This window comes from Desmodus rotundus, chromosome 12 (assembly GCF_022682495.2).
Source record: "Desmodus rotundus isolate HL8 chromosome 12, HLdesRot8A.1, whole genome shotgun sequence".
NCBI lineage: Eukaryota > Metazoa > Chordata > Mammalia > Chiroptera > Phyllostomidae > Desmodus > Desmodus rotundus.
In genome coordinates, this window is record NC_071398.1 from 73,739,236 (window position 1) to 73,759,370 (window position 20,135).

Consider the following 20,135-nt stretch of genomic DNA (forward strand, 5'->3'; position numbering starts at 1 on the left):
AAAGGGCTGGGACACTCCTTGGCAGCCACTTTCTTTGACCTGCTCCGTGGTTGTTTCAGAATGAGGTGCTCAACCGGCAGATCCAGAAGGAGATCTGGAGGATCCAGGACGTGATGGAGGGGCTTAGGAAGAATAACCCATCTCGGGGCACAGACACGGCCAAGCACAGAGGTGGGCACCTCCTCCTCCTCCACCAACCTCTTGGGCCTCTGTCTTTACCAGAAGCACTGCCGTGCTCAAAACCAGTCAGGGCCCTGTCATGGCTCCAGAATCTTCCTCTCTCCAGACCCTGGGATGGTGGGTGGGACTGCCTTACCCCTTGTCCCGGAATAGACCACACATACCACTCAGAGATGCTGTTGGCTCTGATACACTAGATTCCTCCCCGGAAAAGGTCATAGAGCACCTTGGCCTTCCCAGCCGCTAAGCCCACAGACCCTTGGTGGTCTGAGACCTCTTCCTTGGGGTTTTCCTTCAGCCTTGGAACTTGGGGCTGGCTTTCTTTGACATCTTGGGGGGGACAGTATTCTTCCATTATCTTCCCCTGTGCAGTGCACTTCCCCAGCCTGTGAGCCAGCCTTTATAGGAAGTCCCTTTGGCAGGCCTGGGTGGCCCCAAGACACTAAGCCCTCCCTCCCAGGTCCTTGGGTCCTTCCCTGCCTCCTTCACATACCTAGTCCATCCATACTCCAAGCCACCATCCTACCCCATCCCTCATCTTTTTCCTGTTGTTTTCCCCAAGGAGGACTTGGCCCTTCGGCCACCTACAGCTCCAACAGCCCTGCCAGCCCTCTCAGCTCCGCCAGCCTCACCAGCCCCTTGAGCCCCTTTTCACTGGTGTCTGGCTCTCAAGGGTCCCCCACCAAGTCTGGGTCCAATGAGGTAAGCTGAGAAAATGGAGTAGAAAATCGTTGGGGGAGGGAGGACCAGATCCTTGTCTGCCTGGAACTCCACAAACTCTGTGCCCATCTCCTCCCCAGAGGCCTCCAGGCCTCATGCTGGGTGGCACTCTGTCTAAGGTAGCCGTTCACCTCCAGCGCGCGGCCTTCCCTTCAGATCTCTCCTTTACCTGCTCTCATCTTTATCTGCTATCTTTAGCTTCTTGCCAGAGAAGTCTCTCCCAGAGCACCAGGATAGGTAGCAAAGACACTAGATACTTCTTAGGAATTTAAATCCAGGATTGCTTCCAGGAGTGAGAGGGTCGTGGGCTGGTGTAGGGAGCAGTCTGCTAGTCAGTCAATCAGCAAGTGTTCACTGAAGCCCGGCTGTGGGAGAGGGAGGCAGGACCCTCTAGAAAGACACCCATGCATCCCAAGGCCTCCACTCGGGGAGCCTGGTGTCCAGTGGGGACGGAGACTGAAATACAGTAAACAGCCTCGGGAATACGGCGATGTGTGTTTCAGTGCCGAGCCATGTGGTTCAGACCACAAATGCTCTGACCTTCCAAAGAGAGGGTGGGACTTGAACTGGGCCCTGGGACATTGGCACAGGTAGCGGAACAAGCCATGGCAGGAGATGGGGAAGTGCAGGGACAGGGGTGGGAAGGTGTCCAGGGTGTTGGTGAAGCAACGAGGAGAGAACTTTGGGAAAAAACTGGGGAGCGATGGGGAGGGTGCCAGGTGGGTACTCAGTGGAGGAGAGCCTGGAAGGCCAGGCAGAGTTAGCTCTGCTGCTAGAGCTCCATTCAGGCCACAGGTGGGAGTTTGGTGGTCCAGGGCACCCCGGGGTCCTAGCGACGTCGTCTGCCTCTGCTAACACTCTTCTCTCCTGCTCTCACAGTGGCTGCTCTTGCTCCTCCTAATGCTCTGGCTTCTCTCTGCCTCAGGAGCCCGGCCCACCACGGCCCCCCCTCCCCAAAGCCTACGTCCCCCTGGAGTCTCCTCCCACCGTGCCTCCACTCCCTAACGAGAGCCACTTCTGGCCATATCCCAACTCCCCTTCCTGGCATTGCGGTGGCGAGACAGCCAGGGGTCAGGTACCCAGTGCCCTTGGGTCCTGGAGGGTAGGGTGGAGGGAACGGGACCAAAGGCCAGGCGAGGGGGCAAGGCAGGATGCTGAATCATTTCCACATTCCAGTACTAATTTTTCTACACTTGAGTTTCTGCTGGACCCTCTGTCTAGTTGGACTCAGGACTAAGGAAAGGACGGTTGAGACACTCACATGGGCCTTCTTTCCCCCTTTTGCTTTCTATGGACAATGGGGAAATGAGTCGCTGCCCTGCCCCATGCCCAGGCTGTGGGGGGGCGGAGGGAGGGCTTGGCTCCAGGTGGTGATATGACCCACCTTACCAGCACGACCAGCCGATGGGAATCGAGTGACCCCCCACATACATATTGGTGCCATTCCAATTTCCTGCTCTTGTCTACCCCAGGCCCCAGTCTTCCCATGCTCTCTCTGTCTCTGCCTTGTCTGTGTCCTCTCTGAGTCTTACCAGCCCCTGGGGTGTAATGATACAGGCCCCTCTCTCCCCTCTTCTGGCCATTCTCTCACCTGGATCCCAGCGAAGATCCAGGAGAGGTGTGCAGTTAGGCTCGGAAGAGGTTGCACGGTGAGTAGACAGAGTCCTGTGCCTAAAGCTGGTAAACTCATGTTCTCACCTCAGCTACTGGCATGTGTATAACCCTGAGGGTCCGCCCCGCGAGGTGGGCAGAGCAGGTAACGGCACCTCTGTTTTCCAGATGAAGGAAGGTGGTAGGACTTACCTGTACTCTCTAGCTGGGCTAGAGTGGAGGTTTCTGACCTCTGTCTGGCCTAGGCTTCTCTGTCTGTTCCTCACCGAGACTTAGATTCTTCGACTGCACAATGGAGGGGCGGGGGTGGGGGTAGAAGGTCCTCTGTAGTCTCATGATTCTGTGAGCCACAAGCTAAGTGCCCCTTTCCTGCCCCCAGAATACTGGCACCAAAGTTCACCTGGTCCTTTTGCTCAAGTCTTGGGCAGGACACTGACAGAATCCTCAGAGAGCCTTGGCCTTGTTGCCCCCTCCTTTCTGGCTCACAGAAAGTCCGTGCTTCTTAGTGCTTGCTAAGGGGACCTGTCAGGTTGAGGGGCCACCTGGAGGTCCCCAAGAGGACCTTGCATTGGCCAGCCTAATGCCTCCCTGCCCCCTGCATAGCTGGCACACATAGAGTATCCCTGTCCCCCTTGTTTTCAAGGGTTTGTGCGCCAACCATTGTTAAACAAAGAACTACCACTGGGGGCCCAATTCCTGGCAGTCACTCTAGCATTCAACATCTTTTCATTCTTTCTTCCCAGCCCAAGGCAAGCTATGAGCCAAGCAAAAAAGAGCCCCACCAGACATCACCCCCGGACACCTCTAGAGACATCAGCCTTGTGCCTACCAGGCAAGAGGTGGAGGTAGAGAAGCAGGCAGCTCTCAACAAAGGTACTTCCTGACTCATCTTCCCCTAGAAGTAAGGCTGAGGGTCAGAGAGGAGCCCTGGGAGGTGCTCATTCATTTCCAAAGAGAGTCCTTACCTGCCCAGGCCTTTCATCTCCACAGGGGTGAGACTGAGCCTCTCTGAGAAGCAGGCTCCCCTGTCTCTCTGCCTTCCTCTCTCCACGAGGCCCACTAGCTGCTCTGTCTCCCTGCAGTTGGCATTGTGCCCCCACGGACGAAGTCACCCACCGATGAAGACGTGACCCCGTCAACGGTGGTGAGGAGGAATGCTAACAGGCTCACCAATGGTCTCTCCGCCCAGGTGAGTACACACCTGCAGGCTCTGGGAGCTCAGGTGGGCCTGGGCCAGACCAGCAGCCCAGGGGCTTCTGTGGGTCCACCCACCTGTCACCACTGTTCAAAAAACCCAGGGCTGCAGGCAGAAGGCAGAACAAGCAGGAGGAGGGCTGCAGCCCCACCAGAGGAGGTCTTCTCCTAGGAGACATGTCAAAGGACAAGGAATATGTATACAACAATGATAAAAATATTTAACAAAATTATGATGATGTGCCAGTGATGGAATACAAGAATAGCAAAAACCAGTGGTCAGAGGGCAGCGTGCTGCCCAGAGCAGTGCGTCGGTGCCCGGGTGCTGCTAGGAAGTGAACAGAGCACCACAAACCTGGGAGCTTAAAGCAACAGAAGTTTTTATTTTCTCACAGTTGTGGAGGCCAGAGGCCTGCAGACAAGGTGTTGGCAGGGTTGGTTCCTTTGAAGGCAGTGAGGGAGAGCCCACTGCATGCCCCCTCTCAGCTCACGGTTACTGCTAGCAGTCTTTGGTGTCCTCTGACTTGGGGACACATCACTCTAGTCTCTGCCTCCAGCTTCACTGCACCTATTCCGTGTGTCTTCTTGTCCTCCCCTCAGGATGCCCATTATTGGTTTCAGGGTCCACCCTGATTCAGGATGACCTCATCTTGAGATCCTTTACTTAATTACACCCGCAAAGACCCTGTTTCCTAATAAGGTCACATTCCCAGGTACTGGGGTCAGGACTTGGGCAGACCTTTTGGGGACCACTATTTAATTTACTGTAGGCAAGCTTCCCAGAGAAGGCAAATGTCAAGGCATTAGGGCAGATGGAAAAGCTAGGTGGAGGGTGCGGCACCTGTTAGAGCCCCGTCTCCCACTGCAGCAGGAGCGCCCCAAGAGTGCTGTGTTCCCCAGCGAGGGCAAGGTCAAAATGAGCGTGGAGGAGCAGATTGACCGCATGCGGCGGCACCAGAGTGGCTCCATGAAGGAGAAGCGGAGAAGCCTGCAGCTCCCAGCCAGCCCGGCCCCCGACCCCAGCCCCCAGCCAGCCTACAAAGTAGTAAGTCCTCCCAGGCACTCAAGGGCCTGACATCTGCCAACACCGCCCACTCCCAGGGTGTGGCCAGCCTGGGCTGGAGTAGTTGGGCATGGCCTGGGGTTTAGAAGAGGAGGCGACAGGGGAGGGTCAGGCTGGGCACCTAGGAGAATGGGGGAGGCTTCTGCCCACTGGGAAGGAAAGACCCTGCAACAAATATTTCCTTTTTTGTATTTAAAGAAAAATAATTCACACAAAGGAATGCCTTGATTGTTTTGGTTAAAACAGATTATGTAAAATTCAGTTAACAGAGGATCGTACAAAGTCCAGCACCCAGAAGTAGCCATCACTTGTCTGGAGCACTTTCTGTGTGCTTGGCACTGGGCCGAGTGTCCCGAAAATCACCGTGGTGGCTCGGCAGTGCCTGGCGCAGTACAGTTCATAAGTCCTTGTCGTGTCGTCTCGTTTAGTCCTTCCCACAGCGCTGGCTTAGGGATTAGTATCGCCTTTTCAGAGATGGGGAAACAAAGTCAGGGGAATTTAGGGAGGTCCTAGGCCACACAGCCAGTAAGTACAGAGCTGGGGGGAGCCCAAGGCGTCTGCCTAATTTTTCTTTTTATTAAATATCTAAAATATTAAGAAATTATGACTCATAAGTCCTGACCTCAAACCGTTTACATTCTGCTTAGTGGATTGGGACTTCTATAACATGAAATGATTAGAGATTAATGAAAGACACACTGAATCAAGTGCCCAAAATAATAAGTCACAGGAAGTGAGCAAAGGGCACAGCAGGACGGTAAGTGACAAGGACTGGGGAGAGACATTGATGGGGTTTTACCCCCAAGTCCTTGCAGGGAGGCAGGCTTTGGACAGGCAGTGAGGAAGGGCAGCTCTGCGGTGGGAGCGGTGGGGTGGCAGCCAGATCGGGCGTTCTGGGTGGGGATGGCGAGGATACAGCATGATTAGGGCTCCCCGGAGGCACTGGTAGCAGTGGAGGTGCCCACGTGCCCTAGGTGCGCCGTCACCGCAGCATACACGAAGTGGACATCTCCAACCTGGAGGCCGCCCTGCGGGCTGAGGAGCCTGGTGGGCAGGCCTATGAGACGCCCAGGGAGGAAATTGCCCGCCTTCGTAAGATGGAGCTGGAGCCCCAACACTATGATGTGGACATCAATAAGGAGGTGAGCAGAGTCCAGGGGGCGGAGAGGGCAGAAGCCCTGGGAGGAATGAAGGCGATGACTTTGGTCCCTCCACAGCTCTCCACCCCAGACAAAGTCCTCATCCCTGAGCGGTACATTGACCTGGAGCCTGACACTCCCCTGAGTCCCGAGGAGTTGAAGGAGAAGCAGAAGAAGGTGGAGAGGATCAAGACGCTCATTGCCAAGTCCAGGTAACCAGCCTGGGTGAACCTCTACTTCTGCCCACCTGGCACCTAGGGCACCTGGGGCACAGGTGCCACTGACTCCAATCCATGTCATTGGGGACCCTGAGCCCCCCACCCCCAGAGTGGAGCAAATGGAGGCCGTGGCTCAGGGCAGCGAACTGGCCCCAGCTCTGAGGCCAGGGCAGTGAAGGTGCCCATGGGTGCCCAAAGGACTGCTGAGCTTGAGTACACGCTCTCATCAAGACAAGCCAATGGGTTGCCCTCTGCTGATTTCTTTTCCCCTTCGAGGCAGCCCTAAATGTTCACTTGAACCTTCTAATTCATTTTAAAACATTGTGGGTAGGGGTCCCAACATGTGTTTTGCCAGGTCCCACTCCCCTGGGGACAGCCTTGTTGGGGACCAGAGTCTGCAATGCCCTTTCCCCCCCCCTCACCTCCACCAACCTCAGTCCATAGGTTCCCCCCATAAGCCCATTGGACCATCCTGTCCCCCCACCATGTCTGTGTGTCTGTGCCTCTTCAGTATGCAGAACGTGGTGCCTGTCGGCGAGGGGGACCTTGTGGACATACCCCAGGACTCAGAGAGCCAGCTGCAGGAGCAGGAGAAGCGGATTGAAATCTCCTGTGCCCTGGCGACCGAGGCCTCCCGCAGGGGCCGCATGCTGTCTGGTGAGAGGGGCTGGACCTCACTCCGCCAGGGAGAACAGCTGACCATGTGTAGGGGAGGAGGCACGGTGCTACCAGGGATCAGAGATAGAGAGGAACTGGGCAAGGGAGCGGTTCCTCAAGGTCAGGAGAGCATCCATTGAGCACCAGGCACTGTGCTAGGCTCGGGGTGCACAGGGGCCAGAGTTGCTGATGTGCAGGAGCTCAGAGCTGTGATGACCCTCCTGGGCCCTGTGTGGAGGAATGGCCGAGGCCATGTGGGGAGCACAGGGAGCCATTCTGCCTGGGCAGGTTGGAAAAGGCACAGAGAAAGGTGATAACTGACTTGATTGGTGTGAGGGCCAGGTATTCCAGGGTATCCTTTCACTTCCGGTTCTTGCTGCATGCAGAGAGGAAGATAAGAGAAGATGGTGCAGGTAACCAGGAGCTGAGAGTGATATGATCACCCTTTTGGCTACTGACCCCAACACACTTCTCGGCTAAGAAATGATGGTCTGAGGAATTGACTTCACACTGGTGCCAAGGGCAGTAGGTACCGAATAGACACCGTGAGGTTAAGTCAACAGGACTCCTACTCAGCCTGAGTCATTACCTGGAGTAAATCAGAGTGTAATTGGCAAGGATGAAATGGATGAAGATGGGAAGAATTGAAGAGATTCTGTGTGAATGGGAGCATGAAAGGTAGAGGAAAAAGAGTGGTTAAGTCCTAAAGGTTGGAGATGAAATATTTTCTCCCCATCAAGACAAGGTGTTTAGGATGGAGAGGGAGAGTGTGAGGGAGAGGACAAGGGACAGGGCAAGGGAGGGCTTTGAAGGCCAGTCAAGAGGGATGCCCTGGGAGGATGCCAGGTTGGACGACTTTGGTCAAGGAAGCAGAGACAGGGGTGCTGGCCACAGTGACAGCAGCCTGGCTGAGAGTCGGGCCACGAACAGGTAAGGTGGCCAAGAGCTCCCTGGAGGCGATGGCATTTCGTGTTGGTGATTAAGAGGGTTTGAGTTCTAGCTCTCTGGGGCTCCAGCTCCTCTTCTGTAAAATTCAAATCAAAATTCCTGTCTGGTCGTGTGGGAAATGGACAGTGTGTGCTGAACACCCAGCACAGCACCAGGCACTCAGCCGGCGCGAGACAGAGGCCAGCCAGCTGTGGGAGCGGTGGCGCTGGGTGATGGTGGGGGCACAGTTGCAGCAGTGGTAGCTGGTGTGGGAACAGGGACTCTCTGTGCTCTTTCTAGCTGTTTTAATAGGATATTTTCAGAAACCAGAGGGTTTTAGGCTACAACGAAGAGGCTTTAAGGAAGCCTTAGGGAAGAACCTGCAGGTGGTTAGGTTAGAGTGGACGTTAGCTGGTGGCCAGGGGAAGTCCCTGGAGATATATCAGAAGGAGGCTGTCAGTGGGCTAGACTTGGGGGCAAGAGAAGGATGAGCCTCAGGGAGCCCGTCCTGTAGCCAAAGGTAGCAGAACCAATTTGGCTGCGAGGAGGCCTGTGTCAAACCTCCCTGTAGTTTAGCTGTGAAACACACTTGAACCCTCCAAAGATCAAATTCCACACGCTCTGAACATAAGGAAACTTCCTGTTTCAAGGGTTAGAGCATACAACACTGTTTTAGTAGTTCCCTCTGCCCAGCCCCTGGCTCTCTCTACCACAGTTCCCCAGCCAAAAGTTGCTGGCCTATCAGATTCCCCTTCCCTACCCACCGGCTTCCGTTTCGGGGTCTGTGCACTGAAAACAGACGGTCACCTGACTTTTGCTAAAACCCCAACTATTTAAAAGATGGCTGTGGCACCCCTCAGACTTAACCCACTGTCCCCACCGCCTATGGCCTGTGGCCCAGGTCCCCAGAGCTGCAGATCTCCAGGCACAGCGAGGGCCATTCCTGGGCACACAGTGTGGGTGTAGGTCCATGCTGGGGCCTGTGGGCATGGGGTGCAGGGCGCAGGTCGTGAGGACAGTGCAGCAGACACAGGACGCAGAGTTAGCACCCGAGTTGCGTGTGTGGCGCGGACGGTGTGGTCCGTGACGAGTGCGGCATTTGGCAGGAACACCCGGTGTGAGCAAACTCGGTTGCATGGTATATGGGAAGATGTGGCCTGAGGTCATGTGTAGTGTCTGTAGATACACATGTTATTTGTGTGTATGCAAGTGTGTGGTGCATGGGGGAAGGAGTATTTGAGCACAAATACAGGGGTATGTATGACTGCGTGCATGTGTGTGCAAAACGTCTATGGGTGGTGTGTGGAGATCCGTTATCGGTGAGTACAGGTGGTGTCTGGTAAGCCGTTGGAGCATGGGTATGTGTGTACGTGGGGGCACAGTACGGCTGGAGGTAGCGTTTATGAATGCACGTGCCCATGTGTGACCGGCTTTGCTCGCCGTGTGGGGACAGCAACAGATCTGTGTGTGTTGTGCAGTGTGCGAGCCCCTCTCTGTGTGTGCGGTCTGAGGGAGAGCCTGTGAAAGTGAGTATGTGTGACTGCTTACTGGTGCGTGCAGATGTGGTAGTACTTGTGAACACACAGTTATAATATCATATCTGTCCCGTACATACTTCACACATATATGAATTTTAATGATTTCAGTGGATGTACTTCTAATAATATATACTTAGGACTTCTCTGCCTTCTTAAATGGGTTACATTCAACGTAATTAATCTTGCTTGCTCTTACTCCTTTAGTATCATCATATAATCCTGATTTCACACATACCTCTGTCGAAGGGATGCCGTTAGAGGCTATAATTGGTTCAGATCCACTCGTGGCTAATTAAATACTCCCAAACTGTCACACATTTAAAGTTATTATGTCTACTTTTTACAGAAGATTTCCTCTCTTCAGTTGTACCTTCTTATGGATGTCAGTGGGCCTCTCAATTCCTCTCTCTTAAAATGTTCTCGTTTTAATTTTCCCATGGGCTAGAAACCCAGCCAGTCAACACCTACTAGCACCATGTATGAACAAGGGTAACTGAACTCCAAGGAGCTGTCCTGTGAGTAAATTGTAAGAGCTTCACTACAGGTACATTGTAACTTCTGTCTGGCTTCCTGGAGACAGCTCTGCCCTAGCGTTTGGGCTTTTGACTGTTTGAGAAGCTGAGGTTGCCAGGGGATAACCACCATGATACAGACACGTTCAGGAGTGTGTGTTTCAGAGCATTTGTGATGGATTTGTACGTAAAGTTACAGGTGTGCTGGGCCGTGTGGAAGTGCACAAACACACACATGTCTGAGTTGTGTGCAATAAGTAAAGATGCAGTTGTGCTGGGTCCCGTGCACAAAGTCTGTATTGTGCGTGGGCAGACACAGCCTCCCGCTCACGAGAGAGCTCTGAGTGTTCGCTACATGCGTGGGTGTGTGTACATGTGTGATGGGCAGCGCATAGGCCCTTTCTCTTACACAGGGCAGGGAAGGTGAGGAGGTCCAGGCCGAGGTGGGGAGGGAGTTGAGCAGGGAGTTTATGTCAGGACCCCTCTCCTGCCGTAAGCATGCGTGACCCTGGCTGAGGTCTGGTTCTTCTCTGGGCCTGAGTGAAGACATTTTCTCCGTCCCCCTCCTGCCTCATAGCTGGGCGGAGGGTGCCCAAGGGCCCGAGATTGCATAGAGCTGATCCCTAACAATCCAGCTCCCATCTCATTGTTCTCAACATGGAAAAATAATGATAATAGAGTAAAATCTCATTAACTCAAAGTCACCACTTTAAGGCTTATAACGATTTGCCCAGGGGTGGAGGGAAGTCTGCCCTCCCTGGGTTGAGCGAGGGGTCTTGAGTGGCAGCCGGGCACACACGCTGAGCCCTCGAGCCCAGTTAGCAGAACTCACTCTCAGCCTCTCAGAAGGCTCTGTTTTACTGTAACTGATTAACATGGTGATCACTTCACTTTGATCTAGTCATAAATGGGGGCCTGATGATTTGGATTGGTGTGATTATACTGTACTATTAATCATTATCGTAGCGATATCACCATAGATAAGGTGCCATCCCCCATTCTATCCACGCAATAGTAGAGAGGTGTGCAAACCTCCCCATTGTCCCAATGGCAGGGGAGCCTTAGGCCCAGAGAGGCCGGGCCTTGCCCACAGCCAAGTCACACTGGTTGTCAGCCAAGCCTGGATCAGCCAGGTCTCCTCTGGGGTCCCATGCTCTTCCCCCGTGGCACCTGGAACGAGGCCGCTCTGCCTTAGCTTGAGCAGGTCCCCAGGCTCAGCTCTCCTCTCCGCTTGCCTCCTGCCCTGCCTCCCGCCCACCTGGAGCAGGGCCTCACCTGCTCACCCCACCCACCCCGATTCACTTCCCTGTTCATTTCTGTTTCCAGTGCAATGTGCCACCCCAAGCCCTCCCACCTCCCCTGCTTCCCCGACTTCACCAGCCAACCCCCTGTCGTCTGAATCCCCACGGGGCGCCGACAGCAGCCATACCATGCGGGTCTGAGCTCTGACGTAAGCACTTTTCTACTGTGTTTCATCCTCCCCAGGGAGTGGGAGCCCCGCCCTCACTCCACTGAGCCATCTGTACCGCCTCATTCCAGCATCACTTCCCCCTAGGCCCCAGCACCCATGCCGCTCTTTCCCCACCATCCCTCTGCTTGAGCCCCCTTGTCCTTGTGCAGCGCTGCACTAGGGATTGCTGGCAGGGCTGCTGCTTGGATGCTGCAACGCCAACAGGCTTTGCTTCTGGGAAAGCAGACAGGGAACAGAGCTGAGGTCTCCCTTGTCTGCTGTCGGGAAGGGACTTCTCAGACACCCCCTGCTGCCCCCTCTCCCATACCTCCTGTCAGCCCACAAGCCTTGCATCTGTTGAGATACACAGTAGCCCTGCCTCAGGGGCACCCAGAAGCTGTTTCTCCCAGATCTTACTGTAAATTAACATTGGAATCTATAGCCAAGGCTGTGCACCGTCCTTACCTCTAGCACACGGCCGCTCAGTATCAGGCAGGTGGAGAAGCATGTTCACTTCTATGTATTTCTGCCCCTCCCTCAGGGTTGAGGGCATGGGGTGGGTTCCCACAAGGCCTTCACAGCCAGAGTCATCTCTCTCCTGGGAAGAGTCGTCTGAGGTCTGTTCTGTGCGGCACCTTTCTCACCCGATTTCTCTCTTCTTCAGTGCAAGCCCTGGCTGCCGCCAACGCTGTGAAGCTCCCCAGAGCCACCCGCTGAAGCCCTCCTGTGCCCTCCTGCAGTCCTGGCCCCAACCCGGCCTCAGCCCCCCGTGCACCTGTGGGAAAACTGCCCGCTGCCAGGCTGGGGACCAGGGCTGCTGCCGAGAGGAGCACGGTGTCCACATACCCGCCACACCTGGCCCTCACTTTTCAGACGGTGGGGTGGGGAGCATCCTCTCTGATGCCCAAGTCACAGGGAGCCTGGGCCTGACTCTGGCTGGGGTTGTGATGGCCCTACTAGAACATTCCCTGATGGAGAAGACACCCTGGTGGGAAAGATGCTCTGGGCTACCTTAGGTTAGGACTAGAGGTGAAGACAAGATGAACACTCTGCCTCTTCCAGCCCTTCTTGACACCAAGGACAGCACCTGCTATCTTCCTCTTCCCCCATCGGCCCCACACACTGCCCCGCTGTACCCAGGGCTCTGACACATCTTTGCTTATGGGTGCTCCTTTGCAGTCCAGTGGAGACTGACCACCCTGCTTGAGCCAAAGACAAGGTGAGGAGAGATGGAGAGACTCCCGGGCCCCCAGAGGGGGCAGTGCAGGCTGGGAAAGAGAGCAGCAGGTCTGTGCAGGGTCTGGCGGAGGTTGGGAGGGGAGGAGAGAAGAAGGAAGAAGGAAGAGGTCCTAGGAAAGGAAGGAAAAGAAGCAGCAGGACTCGTTTGCGAGTAAGAGGACAGAGATGAAGGGGGGATAGGAATGGTTTCCTGAGGCAAGCCTTAGTTTGGTGCCAAGTATAGCGCCAGACTGTCAGCTCAGCCCTTCCCACCCCATCCCCAGGGTCAGCAGGCCTGCTGATGCCTGGCCCCAGGAGGCCTTACCAGTGAGCGCATGGTGGCCTTCAGCAGAAGCACTTGGCATGGGGATGTGGGTTGGGAGTGAGGGGCTGGGTAGGACAGCCTGGGACATAGACAGCCCTTCATAGGTCTGGGCCTGGCATGTGCCTCCCCTCCTGGGCTCGGGAGCAGAGAGAAGGACCTGTCTTATGCAGAGTGTGGTCAGCCTTGGGATCTTTCCTAACCGTTTTTTGTGACATTTCTGGAATGTGCTGTGGGCTAGCTGAGAGCGTGACCAGCGAGAGGAAATGCAGTCTGAACCTGGGAAGCCAGGTTCTAGGCCCCGCCTCCCAGGCATCCCAGGTGAAGACCAGCTGAGGCTGTACCAGAGGTCCCCTTCTAGGTTGGCTCTTTCGGGAGAGACAGAAGCAAACTCATTCTTCTCTTCTTCGCCCACCTTGCAATGTGTGTAGCCAGAGAGGAGGAAGGGGAGAGAGTACAACGGAACCACCTCAGTCCCCAGACCTTCTCTTTGCCAGAGCCTCTGTGCTTAGACTCCAGCCTGACCTCCAGCGTCCCTGAGAACAACTACTCTATCTTCCACCAATTCTCCACTCCTTCAGGGCTGGGACAGTTCCTGGTTCATATGCAAGTAAAGGTGGCAGTTCATTCAACAAATATTTATCGAGCACCTTTTACATACCAGGCACTATTCTAGGTACTTAGGATGGTGTATCCTGCTTCTGAGGGAGTACAGACTGGGGGGATTCCACTTGTCTTTGCTTCTAGCAGGTTTTGGGCTGCATTTCTCACCTTTAGCACAGCTCAAGCACCCCAAACTGTCCCTTCTGCCCCCAGGCTGGCAGGTGGGGTTGGCTCCAAGGTAATCCTCTTCCTCTTTCCCCACACCTTTCTCCATCCACAAGACACAGATTTTTCAGGGCCTTCCATGTCTTCCCCTTCATTTGTCTGTCTTTCCTTTTTTTAAAAAATGATATTTTAAGAAGTACATGTAAAATACCAAGGATTAATGTCTATATGTCCATCACCTCTCTCTCAGCTCTTATTTCATAAAGCTGGCCCTTTATGTTGCTTTACATGCCTTAATATATGTTTTATGAAGATTATACATATTATAGATATATATGTAATATATATATATATTTGTTTGGATGTCTGATCCTTTCCTAGAACTCCTCCCCAGCTCATTTTCTCTTTTTTTTTACTTTCCATACCATTCCTAGCATGTTGCAGCTGTACCCCATGCCTTTTGATCCAAAGAAGGGAAGAGAAAGACTTATTTTAAGACAGATCGATTTTACGCTTTTATTATAAAGCAAATCTATTTTCAAATGTGCAATGTCTGAATGGAATTGGTGAAAAATGTGAGGAGACTGGGGCGGCTGCCCCTAGGTCCAGCCCTCCACCCTTCCCTCTGCCCAGCAGCCCCCTGCTGCCTATCCCTCCTCCCCGTCTGCATGGGGCCGTCCCCAGAGCTCGCCCAGAGAGCACCTTACCAGGGAAGGACACTCTCTGGAAGTCCTGGTCTAAGGATCTGATTACACCGTCCACTCTTGATGACCCTCTAGGGTAACAGATGTGCCTCCTCTGGAGGAAAGTGTTTACATGAGCTCAGAGGCACGCCCATACAGGCACCGAACTTCTAGACACCCTCTGGAACCTCCTCCCCCATCACCCTGCTTGAATGGGAGGATGGCTTCATGGCAGCCTGTGCCAAGCAGCACCAAGAATGTCAGTCTGTTCCTTGATGGACCCAGGGTATGGAGTAAAGGCCAACGGAAATGGTTTGGGATTCCTGGTCCTTCCACGCAGACATGTTCAAGTTCCTTGGACTTCTCACACTCCATTTCACTTGTCCTCTCTCTGGTCTGGGTCACGTCTGTGGTATCTGTTTTCCTCTGGGACCTTTCCTCTGGGGCCTGTCGTTAAGGGCCTGGTACCTCGGTCTGGCATCCAGACTGCACAGTCAGCTTCTGAGGAGGGTCCCACAGACAATGTAGCAGCAGCCTTGGCCACGACCCCAGGACTTTTCCGCAGCCAGCTGTCCCTGGGTGCCGAACTAAGCCAGCTCAGCCTTCCAAACTGCTTATCAACTGTGAAAGTGGGCAAGTGGCTCTTGTCTCTTACAGATTTGGGAAAGATGGAACTCTTTTGTCTAGATTTGGAATCGAGGTTTGGAACCTAGCACAGAGCTCCTGCCAGCACTGGAAGCCTGACCTCCCAACTTTTGACGCTTACTGGCCCCAGTTCCCAGCCTACAGCATCTTGCTATGAATGAATGGGGCCCAGATGGAGGCCCAGGGCTGAGTAACCCACCTGGGTATAGTCCTAGTTACTAATTTAGAGCCTTCCCAATTAGCACATTACCTCCCTGATCAGTAACCAAGAGGCTGCAATCAAATATTGCTACTGTCACTTTAAAGATTTTCGGAGGTTGCAAACTCTGCGCGTTTGCCCTTCTGCCTTGGGGAGAGGCATGTTCTTGGGGCAGGGCTGGTATGGCAAGAGGAAACCAACTCCTTTCCCCTTTGGGCACTGCCCCCAACCTGGAAGCTCTTAAAACTAAGGAAAAATATGAAATATACATATATACATATATCTATTTATGCACATATTTGGGCCAATCTGATTTGCTAGTGTTAGACAATAAACCATACAAGGAAATGTATGATCTCAGTGTCTTTATTTAGTATAAAAGTGACCTTAGAAGAAAAGTTAAGGTTAAATAAAGAGAGGGCATCTCTGTCAGGGGACTGAACAGCTGTAGCAGCCCTTTAGCATCTTTCTAGCCATCGAGTCCCCTCCCCCGGGGAGGGGCATCCTGACTGACAGTCTAGCCATTGGGTCCATGCTCAGCAGCATTCTTTTTAGAAATAGGGACTGAAGAACCCCGTGAGCTCTGCGTTTGTATATTGCAAGTTTGTATAAACCCAGTGCAGGAAATAAAATGGTTTGTACAAGTGGTGTGTCTCTTGCACTCTGTGTCCATGTCTGCTTGTGGCTGACCTCAGGGTTCATGGCAATTTATGGGGATTCTGGGGCCAGGCCTTCCTAAGAGCAGAGCTGGGTTCAAAGCATTTGTACGCCCAGCCCAACCCTCTGCATCAGGCTGCACAGCTCCACCCCCTGCCCAGGCAGCAACCCCAGCGTTCTCAAAAGAGTGCACCTCCCTGTGCACCAGGCTTGACGGCATGCTGCCAACCCACAGTCATCTTTTTGGCTCGGGTGGCCCCAGATCAAGGCCTGTCTCACGGTCCTGTACACTGGGAGTATCAGATGCTTCACGCCCTTGAACCTTCTCCTTGATTTGGTCTCTGAGGCTTAGAGTAGGACTGTAGAAGAAAAATAATTCTCAGCCCTTCTCAATTACTACACAATGCCCTGCATTTCTACTTTAGGGTACAAGAAGCGCTGTGATTTGTGGAGGGGGTGTCAGAAAGGCCACCCAAATTCTTTTCATCCAGACTCAATGCCTTTGGTTTATTTCTCTTGGCAGGTAATCAATCAGTGGTTATCAGTTATTGACAATGTGAAAGACTGAACTAAAGCTTCTCAATTTGAATTCTTTCTGTGAACAATGAGTCAAGAAGCCCTATAAATTCTAGGGGCTGGGCAGTAGACAGGATGTGAGGACAGTGGTGGGCCTCAGCTGGACTCATGCAGGATGTCTGGGGAGAGAAGGAGGTGTTAATGGTTCAAGGAAGAGTAGAAAATTGTGAAAGAGGAGATGGGAAGGCAAGCTTCCTCCAATCTGTGATTTTGCCTTGGTCTGGTTCTAATGGCTGACTTTGAACCCCGGACACCTGTCCTCATCCCTGAAGGGCTAGTAGAATAGGTGCAAATGAAGTGACTGTTTTGGGGGTTTTGTAAGATCTTGGGGAGTGCTATAAACCCTCACGTTCTTTGAGAATCAGGGAGGGTTGGGACCAGATACAGGCTCAAGACAGAGGCCTTTTGGGTTGGGGAGGTGTATTGCAGAACTTGTCAGTTCCCTGGCTGCGTCTGTATCTGCAGCCCCAGGTAGGCCAGAGCCCACGGCTTGGAGAGGAGATGGCATGTGAGAGCACAGAGCACCACTGGGTGTCACTATACCCACGAACAAGGCTGGCTCCTCTCCAGGGATGATGCCCACAGGTCCCCGTCCACTGCACATGGGGGCCCAGCACAGCCCTCAGATGGAGACAGGCTGGGCTGTAAAAGGGGGTGGCACTCAGGAAATGTCGATAAAACAGCAACTAGCAGAATGCCCTTTTAGGAGTGGTGCTCTGCAACTGTGTGGCCACTTATTTATTCTTAAATGATGGCATAGCAGTGTCAGGAAGGCAGCCTGGCTTCGGGCCCGCTGTTGCCAGGGAACTGGGCCGGCTGCACCTCTCACCCCTGAGCCTCCAGTGAAGAGCTGGCACCCCACGTTGCTGAGACTGATTGGAGAGAAGGTTATATCGTGCTCAACTCCTGGCTCGGCTCCTTGCTAGCTCCGTAAAGATGTGCACTAGTCACTAAAATCCTTGAGTCCCCGTTTCCTCATCTGTGACATGGGAATATTTATCCCACATTATAGGGCTCTCAAGAAATTCAAATGAGAAAATAGAAGAAAAACACTTGGGAAGTGCAGATTCACTCACAAACATGAGGAGGCGGTGGTGATCTGTGTGGCCCCTTGACTGCCTTCGGGAGCATCAGGAGGGAAGTGGGAGGGTGTTGCTCAATGCCCCCCCTTCACCGGAAGATGTCACCAGGGCTCCTGCTGTTTAGCCCTCTGAGGTGTCTTTCCCCTCTCCACTTCTACTCCTCCAGCCCCAGGGCAGAGGACACTTCCCAGGCCTTTCCCATGGTGGCCAGGGCATGGGATGCCACAGACTAAGGATCAGCCCCGGGCCCAAATCCTCCTCCGGGGGCTTGCCCACATGAAGAGGCTCCTCCCCCGGAGGGTGGGCAGTGGAAACCCCTCTGGGCCTGGCTCCAGTACCCAGGGCTGCCAGCTGAGAAGCAGCCCCGGAGGGCCCAGTTTCAGGCGAGTTTAATTCGGAGCTCACACGCGGGCGCCATGGCCGGGGGAGAGGTATTCCAAGCTACTTGGTACACCTGCGGAAGCAGTTTAGAACCACAGTTCAAGATGAGAGCAGAAGTCTTTCACGTAAGAGCATTTAATAGCATACTGATAATAGTAATATTAATAACATTGGTAATTATTACAACTATACGAGAAGATCCTACAAACTGAGTTTTACCTCAACACATGACGGCGCTGTGGCGAGAAGAGTGATAACGGCTCACAAAGAGTCCACTATGTGCCAGGTACCTGGTCCTCGGCCCACTCCATGAATTTACTCGCTAATCCTTATTTTATCTCTATGTGAAAGGTACTATCATTATCCAAGAAACTGAGGCACAGAAAGGACAAGTAAGATGTCCAAGGTCTCACGGATGAAGGATGAAGCCCAGAGTACTCTGACTTCAGAGTCAGAGCCCCTAACTGACCAGTGGTTTCAATGAGGGTGATACCACCCCTGGCGGGACTTCGGAAAGTTTGGGGGCAGCTCAAGTTGTCTCAGGGCTAAGGGGGCAAAACTCTTACTGGCATTTAGTGGCTGCGGTGCACAGGACAGAGTTCCACAATAATCACTGGCCTTGGACCCTACACAACTTTGTAGCGAGCAAGTGGGCTTCAGCTGATACCACATAAGCACGCAATTCATAGTAGTACTGAAACATTTTTATAAGCTTCCAAGTTTTTGTATGTTTCCTGATTAACTCAGTAAGTTAGAAGATGGTTATTATAAAGAAATAACTTAAAGGAAATGAAGACATTGTCTCAAAATTATTGAGTAATGTACTCCACAATACATTATGTCTACACAATATAGTATAACATTTCAGCCCTGTGTATCAGTTGGAAATGGTCCCAATGCAATACCTCTGACTGAACAAGAGACTGAGTGTAAATATCTAACAGGAGAGCTGGGAGACTCCAACAGCATGAAAGCAAAGACACGTGAAACACGGGATTTGGCTGGATCTCTTTAATAAATATTTCCAAAAATTATTTCATATTATTGCCATCCTTTATATTTTTTAACGTTTTTGCAGCCCTAGGATGAACACCTATGTTGTAAGGATTATGTGTGGTTAAAAAAAAAATGTGCCCTGGCCCTGGCTGGTGTGGCTCAGTGGATTGAACACTGGCCTACGAACCAAAAGGTTCGTACATGGGCACATGCCTGGGTTGTGGGCCAGGTCCACGGTAGGGGGCACGCAAGAGGCAGCCACACATTGATGTTTCTCTCCCTCCCTTTCCTTCTCTAAAAATAAATAAAATCTTTAAAAATAACGTTCTGGGGAGTTGCTTGTTTTGGGTTTTTTAAAATCTTTCTCTGGCACTGTGTCAGGCGCCTACACGCAATTGCTTTAAACCACGTATATCACCATCGCTCTTTCTACTTCATCCTTTATTCCGCATTGCCTATTAATATATGAGCTCCAAGGCCTTTTAAGATCCTACAAACTGAATTTTACTTCAACACATAATGGCATTTTAAGACGGAGATTCCTGTGTCTGCGACACGCCCCCTTGGCCCCACACAAGGCCATAACAGAGGGAGCTGTCTCAGCAACACCCGCAAGAACCAGTTCCTCTGCACTCACTTTGTGCTTCCTCATGTTCTCCAGCTGGCCATCTTTAATTTGCCTTGCTTTATTATTCCTACTTCAATGTAGGTTATTTCCCCTTTTCTCTTTTTATGCGCAAGTACATCAGCATCTTGTCTGTCACTACTTACCTAACATTAATTTTGATTCCACAATAGTATTTACTCCCTATTACTCTTTTGGTTTTTTAAAAATTACATAATGTCTCTGGTCTTCTATTTCTCTTAAATTCAACTGTATTCATTATACATAAGTGCAAGTAATCTGCCTATTTCATTTATGTCTTCTGCTAAGTCTTGCCTAAGCATTTATATATTGGGGAACATCATGTTTTATTATAACTTATTTTTTCTTTTTTATTATAATTAGCTTTATTTGCATTTTTAAAATGATGTGTGTAGATTGGTCATATCATCTGTGAACTTCATTTCAGGACAGAGGGCACGTTGTAAAGGGGGCTCGGTCAAGTGGGTGTGAGAGGCACTGCTCTACAATGGGAGAAGGGATGTTAGGAACCGTCTACCCCTCTTTTTTCCAGACCCCCAGAGGGAGAAGAGGATGTACCCACGTCTACACAACTGGTAGGTAGACTAGAACCAGGGTTCCTCGGCAGTCCAGCCCCACCCCAAGTCCAAATTCATCTTTTAACTCCCATAACTCAACGCCACAGTCCAAAGCTGGGAAAAAGAAGGTCGGAGCCCTTTGTTGCCTAACTCCTCGGGGGAGCCTTTGTCCTAGATTTGACTCAGTCTCGCACTC

The 20,135-nt window shown here is 52.4% G+C and overlaps 1 protein-coding gene across 17 annotated transcripts in view; it reads left to right on the forward strand.

Annotated features, from left to right (window-relative positions):
- PLEKHA6 (pleckstrin homology domain containing A6) overlaps positions 1–15,690 on the forward strand; it is a 132,697-nt gene extending 117,007 nt beyond the window's left edge. For 13 of the 17 annotated variants that reach the window (XM_045182340.2, XM_045182348.2, XM_045182351.2 and 10 more), the window contains 10 exons: positions 60–171; positions 743–882; positions 3,255–3,384; positions 3,594–3,700; positions 4,574–4,750; positions 5,743–5,910; positions 5,986–6,119; positions 6,637–6,782; positions 11,086–11,209; positions 11,874–15,690. In XM_045182340.2, the coding sequence (XP_045038275.2) occupies positions 60–171; positions 743–882; positions 3,255–3,384; positions 3,594–3,700; positions 4,574–4,750; positions 5,743–5,910; positions 5,986–6,119; positions 6,637–6,782; positions 11,086–11,201 (1,230 nt within the window). In that variant the 3' untranslated portion in view covers positions 11,202–11,209; positions 11,874–15,690. The remainder of the gene's footprint in view (positions 1–59; positions 172–742; positions 883–3,254; positions 3,385–3,593; positions 3,701–4,573; positions 4,751–5,742; positions 5,911–5,985; positions 6,120–6,636; positions 6,783–11,085; positions 11,210–11,873) is intronic. The other 4 variants (XM_045182342.3, XM_045182381.2, XM_045182405.2 and 1 more) reach the window with 2 other exon arrangements.
- Positions 15,691–20,135: the final 4,445 nt, after the last annotated feature.